Consider the following 25124-nt stretch of genomic DNA (forward strand, 5'->3'; position numbering starts at 1 on the left):
CAGCCGCTAGATGGTGGTCGTGCACCTCGAGCACATCTGGAACATCAGGCAGCGGCGGAGCGCCCACCCCGCAGAGCGCAGGCTGTGACAACCTCCCGGTGCGCGAGCAAAAGGATTGATTTTCCTATTTGCCGGCAAAACTAAGCCGCCTTCTGGCAGGTGCTGCTGTCTAATTTCACTCTGTTGTGCTGCATACTGAAAGACAGTCTTCCTTAACATGGTTCTGTGAGTGATCTGTCCATAAAGCAGTGACCTCTCGCTTAGCTACAGAAATGTTATCATGCCTGTTTCTATCCCTGCTCACTTTCACTCATAAATTCACAAGGCTGAATGTTTCTGCAGGGCATGGATTTTCCAAGTGAGCAGTCAGCTTTTAATGTACGTCGTCTTTCACTATCAAGGTATTTGTAAAACACTGCATGCAGTCAGGGTTTTCCAGCTGTCTTACACTATTGCTTTGGTGAAACTAGATGGGAACAAAAATTGCCCAGAAATGCAAGGACAAAGTTGTTAACGCTTCTGGGAAGCAGCTGGCAGACAGGACTGAAATCAACAAAAAGATCAAATTCAGAATGGCTTCACAGGGGGTTGCTTCTTGCTTGCATCTGAGTGAGTGATCTAATTTACTCTCCCAAACTGACTGCCACCAGCCAGTTTGCCAGCCAGAAGAAACGAGGAAGAAAAGAAGAAAGCGAAAACATGCCAATGCTCTGCTCCTCTGTTGAAACCTCAATCCCCAGTGCTATCTTTCACTGAGCTGTGGAAAAGATTGATTTACAACTGCAGAAAAAATGCACTGCCATTCTGAACACAGTCTTTTAACCCTTGTTAAGTGTAGTGACTTCATCATACAGTAGTAATGTCTTACCAAACCTTCATTTTGGAAATCTGTTTCCTTAAAAAAAGGTTAAGGATACAACTTTTCTCAGTCTTTTACATACGAGAAAAGACTATAAACAGAGATTGTAGACATAAAAGCACCAAAAAGGAGATAAAGAAACATTGCAAATACAAGTGCTAGGATCAATCTGATCTACAGACTTAGTAACAGATAGGAAGTCAGTCAACTTCTAGAAAAAAAATTATGGACTTAGCTGCACTGTTTGGAAGTATTTTAAAAACTTGTTTAATATTGAGAAGAGTCAGCTTACTGATATGAATGTAGCAATGCTGGCATATGTAGTGACTGCACAGGGTAAATAGGAGCATGGCAGTCCATGCTTAATTGTACCATTAATGTCTTATGTGTGATAGTGCTTGAGCTCCCTGATGTAATATTTTATGCTTTAAAAAGAGGAATCTGGTTTACATCTGTGAACAAGCCCAAGGTGTAAACAAAGAGGAACATTCTTCAAAGTGACTCTATCTGTACTTGTTTATGGATATTTAGCCAGACTAGCATTTATATCTGCTTTAATACTTTTTTAATTAAAGTATTCCTTAGCTATATGTTCACAAATAACTCAGCAAATAGGGATCCAAAATGTCAGCAGAGCTCATAAGCTGGCTTTATGTGCTGAAATACTGTCTGCTTTTTTCTTTTGGCAATTACACAGCTAGTAGGGCTAATATACTGCCTCTCTTATAATCACTTTTGTGTGTGTGGCAACTTTACAAAATTTACTGGCAGTTGATGAGAATAAAGGAAATGCTGAACTGTGAATTGTTCACACCTCACACACAGCTACCTGGAAGCTCTCCATCACAGTCAACACTCCTACCTCTAGGAGAGAGTAAATTTAAGGATACAACTTAAAAAACTCAGATCTCTGGGCTCTCATCCTCAACAGAATGGGGAGAGCTTCAGGCTGAAGCCTGGAAGTAGGACACTACCATAGCTGTGCTTGTCCTTATCAAACCGTAATAATACTCCTTTTCCAGATCTAGAAACCAAGAATACAGAAATCCCTATACCCTGGTTTAAAGAGTGACAAACACTGTGAAGATGGGCCTTTTACCACCTCAGCCTTTCCAAAGAAATGCCTCTGATTTAAAGTACAGTCATAGTAGAGTAAATGACTGTTACAGTAAATGTTATGACAAAACCATGTAACATAAAAAATGTTCAATGGAAGAAACTCTATAACTTACTAACTTATTCCTTTGAAAATGAACCATCTTTTTATAGGAGTGTTACTTCTTTTAAAATACATTATGTATGTAGCTGCCTTTAAAACTATACAGTAAAAGTGACAGTCTAGAAATTAAAATTTAGAAATTCCCAAAAATGGTTACATCTAAAATTTAATAAACATTTTAAGGGTTGCCATATTAAAAAGACAAATTAAAGACAATTTCTTAGTACAGATACTATGTATTTGGATTGTCATTCAGCCATATATTAAATGCTGGGAATGACTATTAAGGACAAGGTAGTGATGGATTCCTTTGTTAAAGAGTAAAAAAAGTATGCAAATCTTCCTTGACGCAAGGCATGTAAATTCAGCACTGACTTTCATACATTATTAATCAAAACCATTCACTTCTTGCTTGAGCTTTCACAAGTCACAGAGCAATCTAATTCATTTTAAGTACAGTCATGAAACAGTAAAGCTAGCATGGATCATAGTATCAACTAATTTGCTTAATTGATAAAAAATATATCTGCTTTTTAAGATTTGCTTTGAAAGAATTATGAAACAATGAAACCATAGAACATATTCACATAGTAACATTTCCGTATCTAAGTGACCATTATGATACTTGATCTGGTTTTGGCTGGGATGGAGTTAGTTTTCTTCCTAGTAGCTGGTACAGTGCTGTGGTTTGGATTTAGGATGAGAATAATGTTGATAACACCCTGATGTTTTAATTGCTGCTGTGCAATGCTTTCCCTAGGTCAAGATCTTTTCTGATCTCATTATGCCCCATCAGTGAACAGGCGTGGGGTACACAAGGAGTTGGGAAGGGACATAGCCAGGACAGCTGATTCCAACAGACCACGGGGATATCCCATTTGATATGGCATTATTCTCAGCATATAAATTTGGGGGAAAAGCTGGTTGGGGGCTGTTGCTTGGGAACTGGCTAGGCATCGGTCAACTGGTCATTTTTCTCTTTTCTCAACCCAGGAATTATCTTACTTTTACCCTTCCAATTCTCTCCCCCATCCCACAGGGGACAGGAAACAAGGGAGCAGCTCTGTGGTGTTTAGTTGCCTGTTGGGGTTCAAACATGACAATACTTTACTCAAAAGTAGAGTTAAATAAGTAGAACAACTCTAAGCTTTACCATGAGACATCATTTCATCAAGTCTTGAGTTTGGTCAGCTAGTAGCAACTATCTCAAAAGCATGAAATTGTGTGGAGGCAATAAAAATGCACTACAGGAAAAGAAGTAGAAGCCGAACAGATGAAAACCTGGAAAACCTGGAGACGCAGAAAGAACCTAAAACCGTATGCATATTTGGGAAATATGGATTACAAGAAATTGCCTGACATGAATAGAGCATTTCCAGAGTGGTATTTCTCTGAAAAACCAGAGAAGTTCAAGACAAAAAACCTTAAGGAAAAACAGACTAGCATAGTCCATAAAGAAAAGATTATGATGTCCAGAAACTGCTAAAAAAGATCTTGCAAGTACCCATAACAGTGAATTTTATTGGTCCTTCACAACAATGTATTTCCTCATTTCCAGGTTGTAATACATTCCCTTCATCCTGAAGTTTCAAACAGTCCAAACAATCAGCAATTAAGAAAACTCTACGGCACAAATATGTAACAAAGTGAAGAACCTCCTCACCCTCAGCATAGATTTAAGAGAAGGAGAGGACCAAAGAGAGCTTGAAATTCACTCCACAAAACCCAAGCTGGTGACTGTGTGTGCAAAATGATTGGCCAGTCTGACAATGAGTAACAGCAGGCTAGGTACTCTGGTAGACAGGGAGGTACTGAAGGAGGAAATTCCACAGTATATAATTATGAAGGCTATGTTTATTTATTCTTTTTACCACAGGGTAGGAGAAACAAGCATTTAAGTGAACCTAGACAACCAAAGCTACTGCTTGGCCCTAAAGCTCTATTTCAGTTTCATTTGGTTCCTCTGCATTGTAGGCACTTCTCCGAGGATGTACTCTCTCTCTTAAAATGAAGAGATCAACCCCTTTCTCTTGAATGGATAAAATTTTCAAAAGCATTTGCATGAGATTTTACCATAATCAGTTGTAAAAATGCTGTCATCTTAAATAAGATGCTTTTAAAAATCCCTCCCCAAAGAATCCTAATTTGATTTGCTCCACTATAGTGCATATCTGAACAAGACTATATTCTTTCATGTATAAAAGTTTCACCAAAGGACAACAGCAGAAAATCTCACCTAACAAGACCTGCTGAGTATTCAGTGAATGGAAATAAGACAGTAACAGCATTTAGATCAATGCATTTCTGTCAGAAAAAGACTAGACAGTAAAGCTGGTGAAGGAGACATTATAAAAAGATACATGTTAGAAATCTCATTAGCCTCCAAACATCTGAATAACAGGTGTAAATATACGGTGTCAAATGCATCTTAAGAGACTAGTCAAACTGAAGAGACAATATCTTCTCTTCCTAAATTGGAGAAAGGAGCTCTATGATTGACTGTTACAAGAAAACCCAAATGACACTCACTCAATGACTTGTTTAGCTATTAATGAAATAAGGACTCCCTCGTGCCTTTTACATGCAGTAAAATAATTTACCTACTTTGTTGATGTGAGGGAGAAGTTTGCCCACTAGCCTCATTCGTGCAGTTAGAGGGAGTGCAGAGACACAGAGAAGTGGTTTAGTGTGCTGAACCCCACAGTATCTTTGTTAGATAAGCATATTTTTAATTCTGTTTCAGAGATGGCTGTATTAAGTTAGAGACTCTGAGACTCCCCTCAAACAGCAACACAACCAATGTCTAACATGTGACTATCTTAAAGATTTGTGATTTCAAAAGAGTTGGGTGTAAAAAGAGAAAGAACCTGGTATTTTTTTAATAAAAACCATACACAGATGTCAGAAAAAATATACAACAATTTTTTTTCTTTCCTTCTGAAAACAAAAGATTGAATTGAAATGAAAACCTATTCTTGTAACATCTGACTCCTTTTACTCTTAACTGCCTTAAAGAAAGTGTTTGCATGACCAGAGATCCACTGGTTATCAAAAGAATTCTTGGAAGCCTAGCACTAATAGACTAAGCAGCTGGCAGGTTTATTAGAGATGAAAATCAAAACCTTTGGCAAGAAAAACTGTATAAACTGTATAAACTGCCAGGTATTTCTTGGGAGAGAGAATGTCCAGAGTTTTAATACACTCTGTTTGAACATTGTTTTCAATATTACCTCCTTCTTCAGAAATCCTTTCTGATCTTTATGAACTACTGAAAATAGTTCCACACACCCACAACAGAAATTTCCTGGATTTCTCTCTGCCAAATCAATGATTATTTTTTTCCCCTTAGATAGGTCTTTTTCTTTTTTTCTCAGCATTAAGTTTACCTGCAAAGATGTTTATTCTTTGTGTAGGTGTGTGTCAACTCTGTGCTTTGACTCAAATCTGCATTAATTCCTTATAGATCTATGATATTGAACATATTTTTTCTTAAAGTTTTTTGCTAAAGTAGAAAATGCGGCATTTTGTACTGAGACACATGAACATGTGGTTTGAAAAAAAAAGGACTGTGCATGAAAAAAAAGTTTTGGCATTGCTTGGTGAAGTAGTTTCTCAAGAAATATAGATCAGATCTACTCCTAGCAATTTTTTATCAAAGCATGAGCTATACAGACCTCATTTTCCATAAGAAAATAATTTTCAGTGAGTGAAATGAAATCAGAACTTTTAGATCTGAAGGTGCAAAAAAGTGCTATCTATAAATTTAGGGTTGATGTTCTGCATGCCATTTACTTCACAGTGATTACCTCTTTGTCTACTCTTCAATTTTAAAACAACCCAACTTTGGAAGTCTATCCACTCCCTTCACTGAAGTCAAAGGCACCCCTAAAAGCATACATAAGTAACATAAGTTACTGCTGGACATTATAAACATGTTGTTATCCTCAGTAATGTGTCTACAAGTCCTACTATGGCTTGGGTAGAAATTTTGTGTTGTTATATTATGTCCCCATATTTTTCAGAACAAGAAACAAATCTCGATCCTTACTTGGAATCTCTGCTAACACATTTCTGTAATATTTTAGAGGAGAAAATTATGATCACAATTTTAAAATCACACTGCCCAAAGTTAGCCATGTGAGCTGTTGTTCAGATAGCTGGATATAGTTGGATTCTTTGAGATGCTGAAGTAAGCAAGATCAAAATTTTCAACCCTGGCCTAATTGCTAGTGCTTGAAGTCAAAGAGGAATTTATCATTCCTTTAGTAGAAACAGAACTAGATTTATGATTCTGAGATTCTACCACATAAGTTCCCGCAAAACATAAAAGATGTTGGGAAAAAAGTGTATTTGATCAATGTGGTGTTTTCAAAACACTTATTAAATTGCCTGCCACATTAAAAATAAAGCTAGAGATTGATGCTACAATATGTAGTCACGAGAAGAAAGCACAACTGTTTCCACAGTATCTGAGAGATGGTTTTCCTAAATGAATACAAATGCAACAGAAAACCTGAAAGAAATGTCTGCTTCCAAAACTGATCGTCAGACAGATCTGTGGTGCTCTGGGATTAGAACTCTTTCCAGTGACTTTCCTAAGAAGCTTGTAAAGATATCAACTAAATGCTTTTAGTAGGATTCATGTGCTCAGATCAGAATTAGCTGAAATAGAGGAGAAACAACTGCTAGCAGGCAATAGCAAGTACTGGAATAACTGAAAAGACTGTAGAATTTGATTCCTTGGAGCTCTTTAAGAATACATCAGCTAAGCATCTATAAGGAATGACATAGGCACAGGTGACTCAATCTTGGGGTGGCAATGAGCTTGACCTTCAAATAGATATCTTTTTGAGGTTTGTAGTAATTTTCTCCAATTTTACAACGTTAAAGAATTCTATAAGGCCCATGCAGCATCTTATCTTTACTAGTTATTAAAAATATATATTAACATGGATAAAGTAGTGTGTTTAGGCTGCACATAGACACTACCTCTTCCAAATGCTGTACATAGACACTACTTCCAGCACAAAGTTGGTATAATTGCAGCATTTTGTGCCTCCCTCAGGGATGCTGACAGTAACACATTTATATACCCTACCACATCCTGAGCAATTGCTACAGTGGGTCTTAACACATGTCAAACCACAGCCCAAGTCTACTGCAAAGCAGCACTCCTGCAGCACTTAGTAGTGAAATATTGTAGCTCCTGTTCCCTGACATTAACTTCCAATGGATGTGCCTGTACCAAGTGTAGCTCCCTCCAACCCATGCACAACTCCCGTACTATTCCAAATAGGCTCGCATGTCTAACATCTTCCACAGGCTGACACTGCTTCATGCCATACTCAGTATCTTCGATACTGGATTATAAAGCCACATCCCTGGTGGGATGTGACAGCAGCAGGGATGTGGCACAACTCTCATGGGAACTTTGAACTGAGAAATCTCGTATTTTTTGATTATATTTTAGGGCCACTCATGAAGTCCAGTGAAGATCAAAACCAAGTACTGTACATATGGATACACACCCATACAGCTCTTGAAGGGACCAGGCTTGAGCAGTGTAAACACTTGTCAGCCTACATCACATTGTGTATAGACCAAAGACCAATGCCAAGTAGATGATTTTATTAGTGCAAATCCCGCCCCTGACACAGTTCCATAGTTCACATTTCCACAGTATATGGCTCAGCAGCACTACGCTTGCAGAAGATATATAGCCAAATATTTAAGTGCGAACACAATCAGTGGCAATAGAAAGTGCCTAAGTTCAGGCTGCCAAAAAATAGAAAACACAGAGGGTAAAAATATCACTAAGAACTTTTCTCTGACCATAAAGAAAGACAAAGGGTAATACTGGCATTAGAACAAGTAGACATGAATACGAGGTAGGCTGATTTTAGGCAGTTTCTAATCATCAGAAAAATGAAGTCCTGAAAGAGTTTTTAATCTTGTTTTACCTCTTCCTTCTAAGTTGGGACTTCCTTCATAGTTTTATGAATGATGGATATGACACAGTTCCCTATGGTCACAAAAAGAAGTGAACAAGAGCATCACAGAGGTTCTTTCTAGCTGAAAAAAAAGGTTTAATCTGTAAATGTGACGATACAGGCCATAAGCAAACTCCTTCTAAGTCCAATAAAGTCCAATTTTTTAAATAACATAGACTGAATCCACAAGCAGCAAAGAGTACAAAAATAAAATTCATTTTCATTGGCTTCCTGACAGGGAAGATTTCTAAGAATGTTTCTAATGAAGTTATGCAGGAAGGATTAACACAGTGGTCTGTTCAGGAAGAAAGCAGCAATGTGGCTCATTTAATAAAGTACTGCACCACAGCTGGGCAAGTAATTCTTTGGTACAGAGACTGGTTTTGTTACAAAATATCTGTTTACTCTGAATTGCATTGAAATTCTCCAGTGAAAACTCTATCCTGGCTTTCACCTTCCCCCTTGAGCCTGCGGACACCGTGGACAGAGCTGCAACTCTGCATCTGTTTATGGTAATTGAATTGCATATAAAACTAACAATATCTCCATGTTCACTACAACAGCCCTAACCACTTGAGCACTCTAAAAACTGCTGTCAGCATAGTTGGTCAAATCTATTTATAATTCTAATATTTAACTAAAATGAAGGACTGCTTAAGGATGCATTTAGAAGGGGGAAAAAAAGAAAAAAGAAAAAGAAGTCATAGCTCTTGGAGATATCAAGAGTCCACATATCCATGAAAGCATGTGTGTTACGGATTTCATAGGATGTCTAAGGAATGAATGAAATCAGAAAGCAACTAGAGAAAGACATGCTGTTGGAGACTAGGTTGCCTGGTATAACATAAAGCATCTTATCTGACAAATCTGGCAAAGTATTTGAGAAGAGAATACAAAACAGACAGGTGTGAAGTAACTAACAATCAATTTCAATTAGGTTTAAGACACTTGTGAAACTATGGTAGAAATCAGGATAACCACAGTTTAAGTAAGTGCACAGTAGAAGCAGCATTCTTCACTGGATAAAATGACCAGGTGAAAGACTGCAAATACTAGTGTGCCTGTGAAATAACCATACAGATGGTTTTTTCATTAAATTAATCCTACAAGCATCCCACAGCAACTCTTCAAAAACAGTACTCTCCCCTGGTACTCCGAACTCTCTTCAGTATTTCTTAGTTACCCAATGACTGCAGGCAATACCCTTAGCTATCTCCAGAGCATTTACATCTTGGTGTGTGAATGTCAGTGAAATAAATATTCATGGCTATGGTATAATAATGGTGGAATGCTGAATTTTAGATGGTTTTTGAAGTATTCAATTTCCATTCATTGCTACTACCCCTCCATGAATCATCATTATTGATTCATAGTTTTGTATCAGATAATGAGGAAAAAAAGAAAATATCCAAGTAATAACAGAATTATGATTCTATGTGAAAAAAATAAAAATAGGAAAAAGAAAACACAATTGGAGTTTGTTTTGGAGAAGAGGATTAAGGAGTAATAATACAACTGAAGCTCTTTGAGAGATGGTGATAGGCATTTAATTAATTGTCACCTCAGAATTCTAAGTAAAATACCTAAAAACATCAGATGTAAAACAAACATAATAAATATGTTCGTATGTACAGTATAGCAATGGCTAATGCAGAAGGATATGTAAGCAGTGCACATACCAGTATTAAAACCATGCAATGCCTGCCACAGGCAGGTAATTAGAAGAAAGTACACTACAGTTTATCCGAGGAGACATACAGAAGTCCTGTTGTGACTAATCTATCTTATTTGAATTTGTCAGCCCCTGGGTAACTTCTGTCAAGATGAATCAACTACATGTAGAGTCAGCTCCTCGAGAAATAGAACACATTTCTGAAGATTTTATTTTGTGGATGTTACCACAGAGCATCTATGCTCTATGAACAGTTAGATGTCCCTGTCCCACTGGTGACTGACAAGATCTTCTGACAGTAGATTTGCTAACTGTTTTCACTTTTTCTGAATTTTATGCAAGAAGTGATTTAATTCTTTCAGTATCATTGATTTAAAAAAAGTTCAGCTTAGCTGAAAACAGGGGCTCAAAGTCATCCAATCTTATTGTAGTTGTTTAAATTAAGAGCCAAAATTTGGAGATAAGTTACTGCAATCTTCTTCACAGTGGTAAGGAAAAGGTGACAGCTTTGTGTAGTTAACTCCTTTTCAGATGTGGCCTGAGATTCTTAACTTGAGGGTTGATACAATGATGAAATGAGGCAAAGTAATGATCATTATGGTACTCTCTATTGCAAGATGACAGTAGCACAGATTTGTTTGAAAAGTAAAGGATAACCTTCTAAAATAGCTTCTGAATGTAGTACAAAATTCTGACTGTAGCATGGGAGAAGATGTATGTTGACACTTGCCAAGATGACCAGTCACACCTTCCCTGGAGATGGAATAGCATGTCTTCAAAAAGTCTTAAAATCTGCACAGTATTAGGAAGAACCTCCAAGGCAGGTTGAACAATTAAAGACTCTGTCCACTGAAAAATATCCATAGATATTTTAGGAAAGATAGCAATTATCTACATATTGAAACAATTCATAAGACAAAAATGCCTCTGTGGCAAAGAAATCAAGATGTATTTCCTAACACAGTCCTAAGTATAGAAAAATGGTAACTATTTGTTAGATGTTTTAAAGTCTTATTCAAAAGATTTATTCAGATCACCTGCTAGATACTGTAAGATCTAGCTCCCAGTTTGTTCACAACCAAAATTTATGATAAGAGTTAAGTATACATAAGGTATTTAATGTTCTTAGGTAAGACTATTCTTTCAAGTCATTCCTATTCTTTCTGAGTTGCTGTGAGAAAGGTAGTAACTAGAAGTGAATGGTCTTACATTTTTTTAAAGAAGTACTTCAATAGTTCACATGGGATTTGAAATATTAAACTGTTCATTTAGCTTGTAACCTAGATCTTTTCAAACACCACTCAGTGCATACTAGATACTGTGTAAGAATTTCTTCATGTGGCAATTTCATGACACTGACAATGGAGTAGAATACAGTAAGTACACTAAGTCCCTAAGAACAACAGGCAAAAGACACTTAGGAAAAGAAACATTCAATATTTAAATATTTGTGTAACACAGTGCACAATTTAATGAAGAAGGAGCGTGGCATTACACATTTGCTGCAGGTTACTGCAATGGTAGCAGCATGTATGAAGTCAGTAACCACAGATGAGCTGATGCGCTGGAGTGTCACATCTAAGCTGCTGCTCTGTGAGTGCTCCCCCCGCCAGAGTCACCATCTGTGAACTAGATTTTCTGGAATAGCATTATTCCCCCTTGTTCCCCAGCAGAAGTGGGAAAGCCAAGCTGCAAGCTGGCCCTGTGTTATCAAATCAAAGGTCTTAAATCAAAGATAATTTGGTAAGCTACTCTAATTACAGTAACAGAGGGCATGTTGCATGAGTACTGCACGTTGTATTTCTAGTGGGTGGTTTAGCTTGTTTCCACCAACCTTATGAAAAGGATAAAATAATCAGATCTCAGGAAGCAAGGTAAAAACCACGTGTCCCATGTATTACACAAATGTTGAAGGTCAAAGCTTGTAAACCGGTCACATCCTGAAGCTTTTGTCTGAAAGTGAAGATCTTCCACTGTGAAAACAATTACCTCTATTACCCAGTAACTGCAGCTTTCATTATGCAGAGCTATATTGTCTTAACGGCACTGACTGATAATTAAACTGAAAGGATCTAATTTTCTTAGTATGGAATGACAGGTTTCTAATTGTCTAACTCTATTCTCTGTCCATTGGCTAAGAGTTTCCTGCTCCTTAGCATGGCTGAAATTAGTCACACCTTTGTTTCTGGACTGTTCACACACCTGTCACACCTTTAACTTCTCTTTCCATTTTTTCATATTGTTCTGCATTCCTTGTCAGACTGTGAGTTATTGAGCAGCTATCCAGACAAACAGCTATTGTCTTTGACATAAGCCTTTCTTCAACTCTCATGCAGAGTGAAAACTGGTGCGCTGGGAGGTTGGTTTTGCTTGAAGCAGTTCTTTCTATTTGTTTTCTTAGTAAATCCTCATTAAGAAAATGGTCTTAATGTGCATTTATTTCCCTTTGACCGTGGCATTCCTAGCATGCATGTGTCCCTTGATTGCTTTACTTAGCTTCTCCAAGTTATCTGACCCTTTGGTCATGCTTTCCATAGGAATTATAAGTAAACCGTAGTAGCAGTATAAAAGAAAATTTCCTCCTTTGCCTTCACAGAGCATGTATCATCTCAAAATCACGCTGGAAGGCCTTGCTATGCTGGAGAAAGGGAAGCAGAAAGTAAGCATGAGAAGGTCACCTGTGGAAATAGTATTTACACTGCTTGTAACACACACAGCACTGACAGGCTGCAGGTCCTCTGGAGGGATGCAGTGCAAAGGCTGCCATTGGCTAGGTGTGCCTTCTGGGAGCTTGGGTCCTGCAGAGCCAGCTGCAAGGTCTCCAGCACCACATTTCCCAGCAAGCTCCACTGCAGGCTTCCTCAAACCGTTATGCTGGAGCAAATTCATCCTCTTGCCATGCAGAGCAGTAGGGAGCAAGAGGTGGGGATATTTAAGTGGTTCACTAAGAAGCAAACAGCTGGTGCCAGTGAACTCTACTGTACTGGGTTTTTTTGTTGTTGTTGGGGCGGGATGTGTGTGTCTGTTTTCGTTGAGGTTTTTTGTTGGGTTTGGGCTTTTTTTTGGTTTGGTTTGTTTTTTTGTTATTCTTATACTTGTGATCTCCTACAGATCTCAGGGGAAAACTTACATAGAATTTAAGACTATCCTACTTCAGCTAAATTAAGAAACAGTACATGAAGTTTTATGCCAATAAGGAATTGATATGTGTGAGGTGATAGAGCTTACAGCTCAAAAAAATCTAATCAGATGTAATTAAACCTTGCATTTGACCTGCCTCAACTTTCCTTTTCTTATACCCATCTAATAGGACTGCCTTTCTGCCCCACTTTGCTCTTTCACCTTTTCAGCTTATGATCAGGGACAGTTTATGGGCCTTTTACCTAAAAGTAGCAAGTATGAATTTATTTTTTTTAACATTGCCATTCTCATCGTGCAAGTACTAATCAGAGGGTATTAGAAAGAAAACTTCAAAATACCTACTTTCAAAATGAAATCTAACCAAAAGAACTCTTTCTGCATTCCCAGGCACAGACGGAAATGAAAGAGAGATAGAAAGAAGAAGACAGTAGAGACATTGGACACATGGTTAAATTCTGTGCAGCATAGTATAATAACACAAGTGATATATCAAACTATGAATAACAGCATAAGATGTCCACCAGGAAAGGTCAACAATTACAAACAAAACAGAGAACAAAAGAAAAAGTAAAGCTTTCTGGAAAGTTCTTTTATTCCATTATATATTTAGCTGCTGACTCTAACACAAAACAGCCTGAAATGGCAGGGGAAAGTATGTTCCACTAAAGCCTCTCAGCAGCAGTAAAGTTTTCTTTGACTGTCAGTACAACTGTACTAATCTATTCACATTAGTTTCACCCGATTGCCTGGTTTAATGCAAGACTCAATTACTTTGGGATTAACACAGCAATAAATTACAATTCTGGAGGGCTGCTCAAATTACTCTAAGTTTCCAAACCTCTGCAACTTCCCACATACCATTTGTTAGTGTAAGAGCTAATTCAATGGACATTATTTGTGCAGTATTTGTGTGTCTCTAAACCATTGCTTAAAACTAAAAAGTCTTAATTAACTAAGCAATGAGAATGGCCTCACTGAGAAAAGTGAAGCCTAGAGAAACATCAAATAGCTAAGGAAGTTTTTTTGTTTGTTTGTTTGTTTTTAATTCACGCCATTTATTCAGTTTTCTAAAATCACAAGTATTGTCTTATTATCCTTTGTGAAAAGTCTGTGGTTGTAGGTATCTCTGTGTTACTCTTCAAAAACAGAAATACGAAGAGCTCACCATGACCATCAGTAACAGCCAATATTTACATCCCAGTCACATCCTTGTACCCACATATTACAAGCAGTTTAAGCAGTCGGTGTGTGCTGTAGACTGGCAGGACACTGGTGCCTCAGCCCTGGGGAAGGGAGACTGGAGCTGCCTTCTGGCCTACATATCAGGCTTCTTTCTCCCACAAAAAGCAAGCAGAAATAAAGAAATAGCAATGAAATATGTCTCTGGTATAAGGTTATGACACAGCCACAGTATACAGGACCAAAACCTCAGACATGCAGGCCCACCAGCTGAGACATAACCTTTAGTTAAAGCCATTGGCATTCCATTGAAAATTCATGGCCTGACATAATGTCCTTAAGACGCAGTTGTTTCTAATCTGCCAAAAATTTCTCATGAAAGACTCTCTATTAATACATTCTCCAATCAAACTTAGTCTACATCACCCTTACAAAGACACAACAGATTTGACTCCTTTCAGCAAGAGCAAGAATTAAAAGAATTAAGAGACCGAAATTTTTCAAGAAACATGCTCCCACCTAGAGCCTGATCATTTTCGCATTGTGTTCCCTGCAAATCAAGAAATTACCTGTTTTCTCCTTTCCACAACACATGGAAACTCACTAACATGGCCTTGCTAGAGCAATTCCATTTTAAAAGGATTCTGCTTGTTTAGATGGAATTGTTATGCTAAAGAATAAAATTGAAATAATCTGAAGAAGTCTGGCAAACTATACATCTTCAGTGAAAGGCTCATCAAGCTTTCATATTTGAAAGGCATGTTCAGTCCTTCTATAGCAATAATAATTTTACCATGTATCACAGAATTTTTGCTGAACAGAGCTAATTGCCACTTACCTTGGAAACACTATCAGCACCAAATTGTTTGATAACTACCATATCTCATCTCTACTAGGAAGAAATAGTGAATCATATGCATTTGTCTGCATTTTATAAACCTTTCTGTATAACTTTTAAGAAAAACTGGTTTTTTTGAGTATTATGTACAGGGATATCCACTTACATATATAGAGGGTTATAAACCCCATAGTGTCAGGCTGCAGGAGCAAGTGACAGCAAAAGATAAACAGTATACATATTTATGGTCAAAGAAAGTTAGTAAATAAGGGCTGATCCCTCAGTGTCTGCTCAGGAGAAAACTCCATAGTGAGGATATCAGCGTTTCTAAAACCAGTCTGCTGTTAGCCAGTTATCCTGGGAAATAGCTTAAAACTTGTTAGTGTGATTACAAGGTTTACAAACCCTCAAATAAACTTAGATCTATATGGAGAAAACAAGTATAATGAGGACAGAGCTCTCTCCAAATAAAGAAATAATTCTGAAGAGGCAACAACCCAGTGTAAGTGTCTTTGAGCCCCTCCAATGCGGCAAAACAGAGGCACCTCTATTTGGAGCTGAGCTGAAGTTTACAGAGCAATAAACTGTAAGCATTCATTTAAGGGGGACAAGTGACAAGCATAATGTGTGACATCCTTGCCAAGCCATGGAAAACAGTGACCCACCACTACATCACCCCACAACACTGCAGCCGTGGAAACTGCAGAACTGGTGACCCACTTGGAAAATTCTGTGGTTAATTTTAAAGTTCCTGCTAATTTTTCTTATTTGAAAGGCGCAGAAATAGGATCAAAACACAAAGTCTACTTTGCAGAACATGGAGATAAGTCAAGAGAAAAAACTTATTGCTGTCTGTCGTCTGCAAGGTGTTGGTTTACTAGACTCTGCTTTCCTGTGCAATGCAAGATAAGCATGTACCATGGACACTGCCAAGGCTGGAAATATTTGTGCTATATAAGCACACTTTGATAAACTAAGTTTGCTAGTCTTCATTTCTGTTTCTTCTCATGAGCAACGGTCCTTTCCTGGTGCACCAATTTGAGAATGAAATCATATTATTTTTCTTCTTCGACAACTCTGGATATTCTTTGGCAGCAAAACAAATTTTCTACACAACATATTGCTAAATCTCTCCATTTTGTCAGTTTAAGAAAATTTCAGTGAGAGGAAAATTTGATCTAAAAGATATTATTCTGTATCCTGCACAGGATTTAGTATTAAAAAAACCACAAGCAAGCATAATGTAAAGACAAACAGAGCTCCCAATACTTTCAGACTCACTTGATGGCAAAAATTACATATTCTGCTGAATAGCATAATGGAGAAGGGTCTTTGTGGGTAAAATCCTTAGAGAGAGAGAGGGTTGCTACTGCTTTCTGAATCTAAGCCTCTATGCAAACTGGCATTTGGAACCTCAAAGGAAAGAGTGGCTAAACAGTGAGTGGAATCAAAGATGAGTACCAAGAGAAAGGAATATTACGTCAAAAAATTCTCTTTTGTATTCTGTGAAAACTGAATATATGGTAGATCTGCATTTTTTCACTACAGGGAGAAAGAACAGGTTTAGAATCATATTTGGGAAATAGGAAAACATAAAAGCAGGAGTCAAGTGAAACAGTGGTCCGTTTCCACTGAATCACCTTGTCACAGAAGGATATCAAGTTAGTCAAGCAAGATCTGCCTTGAATGTTTATGTTTTCCTAAGTATATCTGTCTACATTTGACTTCCAACCACTGAATTTCACTAATGCTTTTTCTGCCAAATGAAATTAAATACCAAAGAAAAAACAAAACTCACAAAGCCTTCTGCTATTAAACTCTTTCCGATGAGAAACTAAACATGGCCTTGTAAGCAGGTCCTGAGTGGAGACTCTTTTACCCACAACAGTGTCACAGATGGTGTCAGGGCCCTATTGCTCTCTGTCTGCAAGCCTAAGAAGGAATTCCAGTGAAGAAAAAATCTATCACCATTTTTGAAATAATGGTTTTCAGTGGTTTCTCAATCAGTGGAGTAATGAGGCATGCTTTAAATCATTATGGCTCACATTTAGAAAATATGTGTTTTATTACTAGATAGTCTGAATGGCTTCCCTAATTACATTTGACACCACACATTAACATCACTATCATTTGTCATGTTATCACATGATAACTCCACAGGCTGCAGTCATGGATGAAGGCCTCCTTATTAGACACTTTACATGAAAGTGTCTGAATCAAAGAGCCGTATAACTGGAATAAGATTAGACCTGTTTACTAAAGTATGTAATACTGTGATGTACTTTCTAGGATAAACAGAGCATGAAGACTCAATACATGTATCAAGCATACATATCATCTATAGAATAAAAGAGTCTGACCAAAAATTTTGATGAAATTGTTATTGAATTAATGCTTCTTTCATAAGGCTCAACTTCTCAGCCCTTAATGGGTACAATTAAATGGAGGCTCTGACTAAAGAATTACATGCCCTCATTGCTTTCTATTATTCCAGATACAAAATGACTGAGGGCCAAGGGATTCAGGCTGTGGTGGTAATGCTGATCTGCATTTCTGTCCATCTATGTCTGTGCAAAATGACACCGGCTTCACTCAGGTAGAGATAATTGTGTGAAAGGGCAGTGAACGGAGGAAGAAGGCATGTTGGGAGGCTTTGCACTATCAGTTCTATCTCCTACTTTGAGCAAATAATCTGCAAATGTAAATTTTTTTCTGTTCATCAACTCATAATTTCCTCATGGACCTTGAAGTCTCAGAGCTGGCAAAGTAGGCAGTTGCTTAGGACAACTAATCAGTCATAACCCACCTTCCTCTCTTGCCTGTGCCCGGGATGTGGAAAGACCAAGTGTCTGCTAATAGTGCCACCAAGAGCCAAGCAGCCTGCGTCAGGTGTGTGGGGGTGACAGAGTAATTAAAAGGTTAGCCTCTGCCACCAGTGAGAGGCACTCTTCTCATCCAGTGGCAGTAGGAATGGCAAGTTGGATTTTCAAGTGTTTTATGTTGGTATGCCTTGCTAGCATTCAGCCTCTTAAATGTTAGAGGTGATTTTTTCCATTTTGGTGTGAGGTGGTCCATGGAGAAAAATTGGAAATAACTTCACAGAAGAATGACAAAGAGCAGGTCTTTATAGAACTCCCTCTAGTAATCAGTTTCACGTTGCTTGCTTTCTCACACCTGCAGCAGGAATTCCTGCTGCTGCAGGCTCAGAGGGAGGGAGATGGAAGGAACCATGCTCTGCCTCAGTCTCTGCATGGAGGTTAGCAGGGTATCCTTACAGAATGCAGGTTTTTCATTTTGACCACCGCACTACTAAATAAAAACATGGGTCACTTCCACCTTACCTTTAGACTACCATTTACCATTTAAATTTTGTTATTTGTCTCCAAGATATAATATGTGTGTGTTTATCTCCTATACGTAAAATGACCATTAATATGGTAGTTTTTGTGAAATACTCTTTGCAGGTACAAGAAGTAATTAGTATCATTTAATAGGGTACTGGCCCTAGCTATTGACAGATGGGTCAATAATATAGGATAGAATTAGATCTCCTTCTTCTCCTTTCAAAAAGGTCTTTCATGGCCTAGAACTTCTCCGGTTTGCTTTGTAGAATACTTTTTAACTTTTAGGTTTCTTTATTCAGGACTCCCTTTTGCTTTTGAGAATATTTGAAGCAATAAGTAGCACTGTAAATCATTAAAAAAACCCTTCTCTAGGATTATGTGATGAGTAAAATCAGTAATGTAGCTGTAAGTGTACATCTGTAGATGATTACAGATGCACCCATGAGGCATGTGGAATGATTACTAGCTGATGTTTCAAAAACCTGAATGCATAAGCATCTGTACTGTGTGAAAAGTACAGGTAAGGATGAAAACTGTACAGGATCCAATGACAGTGCAGATTTTGGCACATTTGTGTTTACGAGGCACCCCTTCCAACAGTACCCACATAGACAGCTCTGCCAACACTTTTAGTGTGCCCCCAATAGCAATTAATGCCATGTTAAGTAGTGACTTAAAGTAGATGCACATTCAGATAAACAGTGAAATATAAGGCAGAAGTACTTGTCGCAGCCTTCCAATTGCCAAGATTTGCATACTCTTATTTAATTCAACAGTTATATTTATGCTTTTTAGGTATATCAGATGCAAATACTTAAACAAATACAATCACATGACTAATAATTTGTACAATTACTATTTGTTCACAAAACAAAAGCAATTTTTCTCAATATTTAGCTCAACCTTTTTTACATGCTTCATAATACTGTCATGCTACCAGCTATACCCTATGAAATTAAACACAGCTAGGAAAAATACAGAGAAGAAGAAAATAAAATCAGAAGGAAGAAACAGGCCATCTGTGAATGTACCTGATGCTCTCAGTGGGAGACAAGGCTGAAGGCTGTTCTAATTTTTTATAGAAGTCTGAATTGAAACCAGCTAAGAAGTCTGAGAAAGCAAAGAGCTTGACAGTACCATACAGGTATAGTCAATATTGCCACCCACATCCACACAGCCAGCCAAGCCTTTCATTCATACACTTTTTCTTACTCCCACTCAGCCCCATAGCTAGTGTTCAAAAAGTCTTTCAGGCATCCTTATGGATAAAAGAGGTAACTTAATATTAAGGCTTACATTGGGTAAGAACAACACATACTTAAGAAGACAAGTTCTGTGTCAAACTGTTGGAAAGAGTACTTGGGTTTCTACTGAGTTCGTGAGCAACTTTCTAGGAGAAAGCAGTAACTTCCTGTAGCTTCTCATCACCTGTAACCTGAAACAGCTGAAGTCAGTTTACCTAGATGGGCATCTTGTTCTTTCCTTACTATTCCTTCCTTCCATTTCAGAACTTCACAGAGAAAGGGATTTGAGGTACTGGGACCTTAGCTAATTGGTTTCTGTTTCATTAATTCTTCAGTTTCACAAACACTTATGAGATAGACCTTTGTGACTTTTGCTTATAACTTTTCCAGAGATATTGCCAGACAGAACTGTCCCAGCTTTTAGTAACTTCACTCTCTTTAGAGATTACATTGATAAAGTTGGCAATACTAATTAATGTTTATTTCATCCTACATGCAATCTAGAAATATGTACACTGAAGAACAGAGGCATTAGCTGTAGATATATGCTGATGTGGCCCATGTTTGAAAAATGATCTTCACAAACATCAGGTGTAAGTCTCAATATATTAATATATATTAAAGGGTACAGGCACTGGAGAACATATGGAGAACCGGAGAACAAATCTTATTCTATCACTGCCGTACAAATGCAGAATGGAGGCAGGTTTTGTAAAGAAACGAGAGGAAACACTTGATGGTCTACATCTTGATTTTAAAAGGCTTTTAACATTGTCTCACCACGACAACAGGAATATGGCTAGGTGATGCTGCTCTTTGATGGGTGTAAAACCATTTCTTAGGTGTACTTATGAACAGCTATTAATGAAACTTTGTCAGAAGAGTAAGACTCATCAAACAAGGTTCCAGAGTCTGATCTTGGTTTGTTTCTATTTATTTTTTCACTCTTGACCAGGTTGATAGAAAATAAATTACGCTCATCTAATTTCAGATACAAGTAAGTGGAAAGGCACAGAAAGTATTCAGGAGGAAAGAATTAAAATTACAGATCTTGTAAATTGAAGAAATAGTCTGGAAAAACAAAAGAAAGTATGCTGTTCAACAGAGACAAATGTAAGGGTTTACATTTAAAAAGAAATAAGTAAACAAATAAAGGATGGGAAACAGCAATGGCAGCTCTTTCAACAGGACGCAAGGGCTGTAATAAATCAGAAAAACATGAATCACCCTCAGCATGTTGTTCTGAAAATGGAAAACATCTCACTGGGATGTAGAAACTGTAACAGAGCTTAAAAACACATAAAGTAATGGCTCTACTGGGGTATTCTGACAGTACTGCACTTCAACAAAGTGGTGAATCAGCCACAGAAGGTCTAGAGAAGGACAGTAAGAACAATTTCAGGTATAAAATATAATAGCAAAAGACTGAAGCATTTAGAGCTATATGGATACATAAGGAAAGATGCAAAAAGCTTTTTTTCTAAGGTTTTGTCTATGGCAATAGTGAATAAGGTGAGAAATTATGACCTTAAATTGCATAAAGAAGAAAGATTCAGGTTATCCTTTAGGAAAATCTTCCTAAGAGTACAGACAATGAATCAGCAGAATAGGGTGCCTCAAAAGATTATGAAGCCGCTTTTCATCAGGAGGAGATGGCCTAGATTGTCTTGACATGATGAATTCAAGCCCCATTTATCAGTCTATAACTATGTTCTTCCTTATGCAATACATACATACTTGCATGGAAGCATACATAAAATAGATAAACAGAACACCTCAAAACTAAAAATAGAAAATTTAGGAAAGAAATAATTTTTTTTTTAATAAGTATTAAAACTTACACTATTATCTTTCCAATTTCCATCCTTTTAAAGCCAAAGCCATTTATAAAAGTGGGAGCAGGGTATGGCTAAAATCAAGGTATTTTCCAGATATGAAACTACCTAATTGGCATAGCCCTCAGTATTAAAATCTCTATTAGCTTTTATTTGATTAGGACAACTTGGTTTTCACCCAGCAATAAAATTGTAAAAATCCCTCCTTTTTTCTTTATAGAGAAGAAAAATAACAGAAATTATCAAATTCAAATGTTCATGGCTTGTACTTATATGCTGCAAACTAAGTATTACTAATTTTACAATAGCGGCCAAACTGCTATCTCTTGTGTTTTGCATAATGATAGATTTCAGGATCCAACAGGATAGGCTGTATCATAACATCTTCAAGTAAAAATCAGTGAATTTATACAATAAAACAGTATAATTGCATAGAGAAGACTTCATTACTTACCTGTTAATTACATATAAAGGTGCATCACAAAATGGATATTTATGAAATATTGATAAACTCACTGGTTATAATCCTGTTTTATAACACTCCTGATTTGAGGAAGCATATTTAACATTTTGTAGCAAAGCTTGTGTCTTACCCAGCATTTTAAAGTTTAGTAATCAGCTTTCAATTGATATTCAATTTACTGCTGGCTACTGTACTGAAAGGTGCTATATCCTGTTTACCTATTTCTAGACAAAAACAATTTATCAGTGACAAGTCTCCTAAGTCTACTAGTAATCTCTGACCTTTAAAATGCAACACTCAAAAAGACATATTGATAAGGTATAGGACCGTGACTCAGGAGACCAGAGTTTCAGTTTTTTTACCCAGCATCGCAGGCATGGAAAAACTATTTCACCTGTCTTTGCCAACCTGCCCCCATCATTAAAAACATACTGACTTCCTTTATTAAGCACTCTGGACCTCATTCAAGTCATCTACCAATTTAAGCTTGTCTAAGGCATTGCAACTGCTTTTTGCGGGTGACTAGGTAGGCAGCTAGAATAACAACCTTCAATGTCACAAATAATTTCACATGTCAAGATAAGGAGGGTGATTTCAATCTGAGGCCTAATTCCACTGAGGATACATCTATCTTATGCTCTCCTGTCAAACCATCTTGAACTTGAGAACTCATGTGCAGGTTTTAGGTTCTACTGTGAACTCAGCCCATGTTCATCCAGGCATGGCAATAACTCTGAAGGTTCACTGAGAGACCCGACAGAGTTATCCTTTGATATCTACTGAAGAAAAAATTTATATAAAATTTGATACTATCAGTAGTGCTATTCAGCTAACAGTACTTGTACAACTGGTATGCTTCTGACTCCCAGAGGAAACAGAACAGTGCTTGGTTGAAATCAGGTTTTCCTCCCTTTCTCACAAGAAAAAAGAAAGGACACAAATGGCAGTTTCTTTGGTATCACAGAGTACTTCTTGTAGCAGGATTCTGAAACTATTTCTTGCAACTCTCTGGCTCATTCTGTATATTCAGCAACCTGGGAACCAACTGAAGTAATTTCAGCTGTAAAGGCTTTCAATACTCAAAAAACCATTCTGGATTACAGTAATTCAGTCATTAAACCTTTTGACTACCTTTGAATTCAGCTGGGGACAAGACAACAGTCTGGAGCCCATGCCAGGAAAAGTGAAAAAAAAAAGCTTATCAAAGTCAAAGAGATGCATCAGAAGGAATGCAGCCTGTGCGTATGCTCTATCATTTGAAGAGACTTCCCTACCTGGCCAGAAACAAAAATTTACAGCTGCAGGCTCCTATTGGACCTTTGTCTGTCAAATAAATGTGAGATAACCAAAATGTTCTGACCGAGTAACTGCATATTTTCCATTGGGATGTGGATCTTGCCACAGCTGCCCATCCTCTTGCCACCTTTCCTGATTTTTTGTTCTACATTCATTTCCCCATGGGGATAGCATGACACATTGCATCCATCAGAGATCATATTCTCCTAGTGACTCTTCAGGGTTTTTCACAGAACACAAATTGCACCTGTATTGCAAAATCTTCCTGACTCTCAATCGTTTTTCTGGGTGACGTTCTGACTAACACAGTCTGGATCAAGATTGGCACAGATACACATGATATCACTTTCTCACTCCTCTTCTTAGTAACAAGATGATTATCAAAGTAATTCTAAGTGGTTTTTTTTTCATGGGAATTATTACTAAAATCAGACAAACAGGGTGAATTATATAGTCTTAAATGAATCATAAATAAAATACAGAAATTAGTCAGCACATTTGTATACTGGTGATAATCAACAGTTGACTCCTTATGAAGACATTGTTTTAAAGTTATTTAAATCCTGGGATCCCAGGCAATGTAAAAATGTATCATAACTGCAAAGCAAACAGCAAGCTTCTCTTTCTGGCATGTGCTCTACTTGAGCAGAATACTGATTGCACTTGATGTCTTTTCAGCACAAACATGAACTATCTGTTCTATTCATCTTAAAAACATTTTTAAATGGATACTGAAATTGATTTTACCAGTAAGACAGACCTATCTCATTAAAGCCACTGTAGCCCAGCTCTTGCCTGCTTAGTCCCAGATCTTCAAGGTCCATGCATTTAAATCCCGGTGGGCACTGGTAACCTTCTTCTAGCTCTCTGGAACAGTGGGTGTCTGGGATAGCTAAATTATTCCAGGTTACATTTCTGTGAAAAATACAAAATTAAGGTGTTACATAACTAAGACCATAGCAAAACTAAATATTCGAAAGCGAGAGGACTACAGTGAAAAGTACATCAGCTGTTATTTTTACTATCTGATGTTCTTTGGTATATGCTATTTTCCTTAATTAAGGACTTATTGTAAAGGGCAACCTAACGCTCTCCTAAAACTTCAGCCTTATGTAGCAATAGTGCAAATACTAACAGCAATTTCATACTAATGCCTAGAGACCCCTTAAAAACAGAGACTCTCCAAGAAATAGAGGATTTGACATTCAGCTGTTCCAACTGCTCTTTAATGCAATTTGGACACTTAGTGTTTCGGGCTTCTTTGCAGATCCTGAGTGTGTTCAACTGCAGTCAATACTATGACTTTTGACTTCCAAAGGCATTACCTGTGCTAGCTTTGACACTCCTTAAAAGGATCACTGTGGATGACTTGTCAGTTACCTGAATATTCAGCTTGTAATTTGGTCAGGCCAGGTTTCCACCATGGATGGAGGGTCATAAGAAAGAAGTCAAACCATTACATGTGTAGTACCATTAGTATCTGTGACAGGCTCTGCTATGACTGAAACAGATCTGATTCCCTTTTAGACCAGTCCAGTAATGATTTGGTAGAATAGGTGAAAACATTTTAACTGGTTTGAATTGGTTCAAACTGATTTATGTTGGTGACTGTAACACTGAAAAATAGAAAGATCATGAGACAAGGGCCAGCGCCTCAACACAATGTGCTGATTGTTTTTTACTGATGTCAGAGGCCGAGCATCACTTGCCTTCCCAGCTCCTCTGGCAGCTGTGGCTGAGCTGCTGGAGGCTCTGTCATGCTGGACCACAATGGGAATTCAGGTAGGTCCAACTCTAAGGGACATAGAAGCTAAAAGGAGAGGGAGGACACGTTTGTTGCTCCCTGTTCTGTTAAATATGTGCCTGTGGCATGTACACATAAATATGGTTTATCTAAGTACTCCAAAATTTGGGAAGGAGAAGCTCAGGCAGTTGATTCCTCCTAATAATTTACAGCACCCAGTTAATAATCACGATACATAATAATGGCCCATCTTCGCGAACGAAGATTTGGGGAAAGGTCTTTTTACCTTTCCAGCCTGCG

The 25124-nt window shown here is 37.6% G+C and overlaps 1 protein-coding gene across 4 annotated transcripts in view; it reads right to left on the minus strand.

Moving 5' to 3' along the window:
* Window positions 1–25124, minus strand: part of NALCN (sodium leak channel, non-selective) — a 232806-nt gene that overhangs the window by 162462 nt on the left and 45220 nt on the right. For all 4 annotated transcript variants that reach the window (XM_027674690.1, XM_027674688.1, XM_027674689.1 and 1 more), the window contains one exon: window positions 23841–23995. In XM_027674690.1, the coding sequence (XP_027530491.1) occupies window positions 23841–23995 (155 nt within the window). The remainder of the gene's footprint in view (window positions 1–23840; window positions 23996–25124) is intronic.

The sequence above is a fragment of the Neopelma chrysocephalum genome, unplaced genomic scaffold, assembly GCF_003984885.1.
Source record: "Neopelma chrysocephalum unplaced genomic scaffold, ASM398488v2 Primary Assembly neopelma1_25, whole genome shotgun sequence".
In the NCBI taxonomy this organism is placed as follows: domain Eukaryota; kingdom Metazoa; phylum Chordata; class Aves; order Passeriformes; family Pipridae; genus Neopelma; species Neopelma chrysocephalum.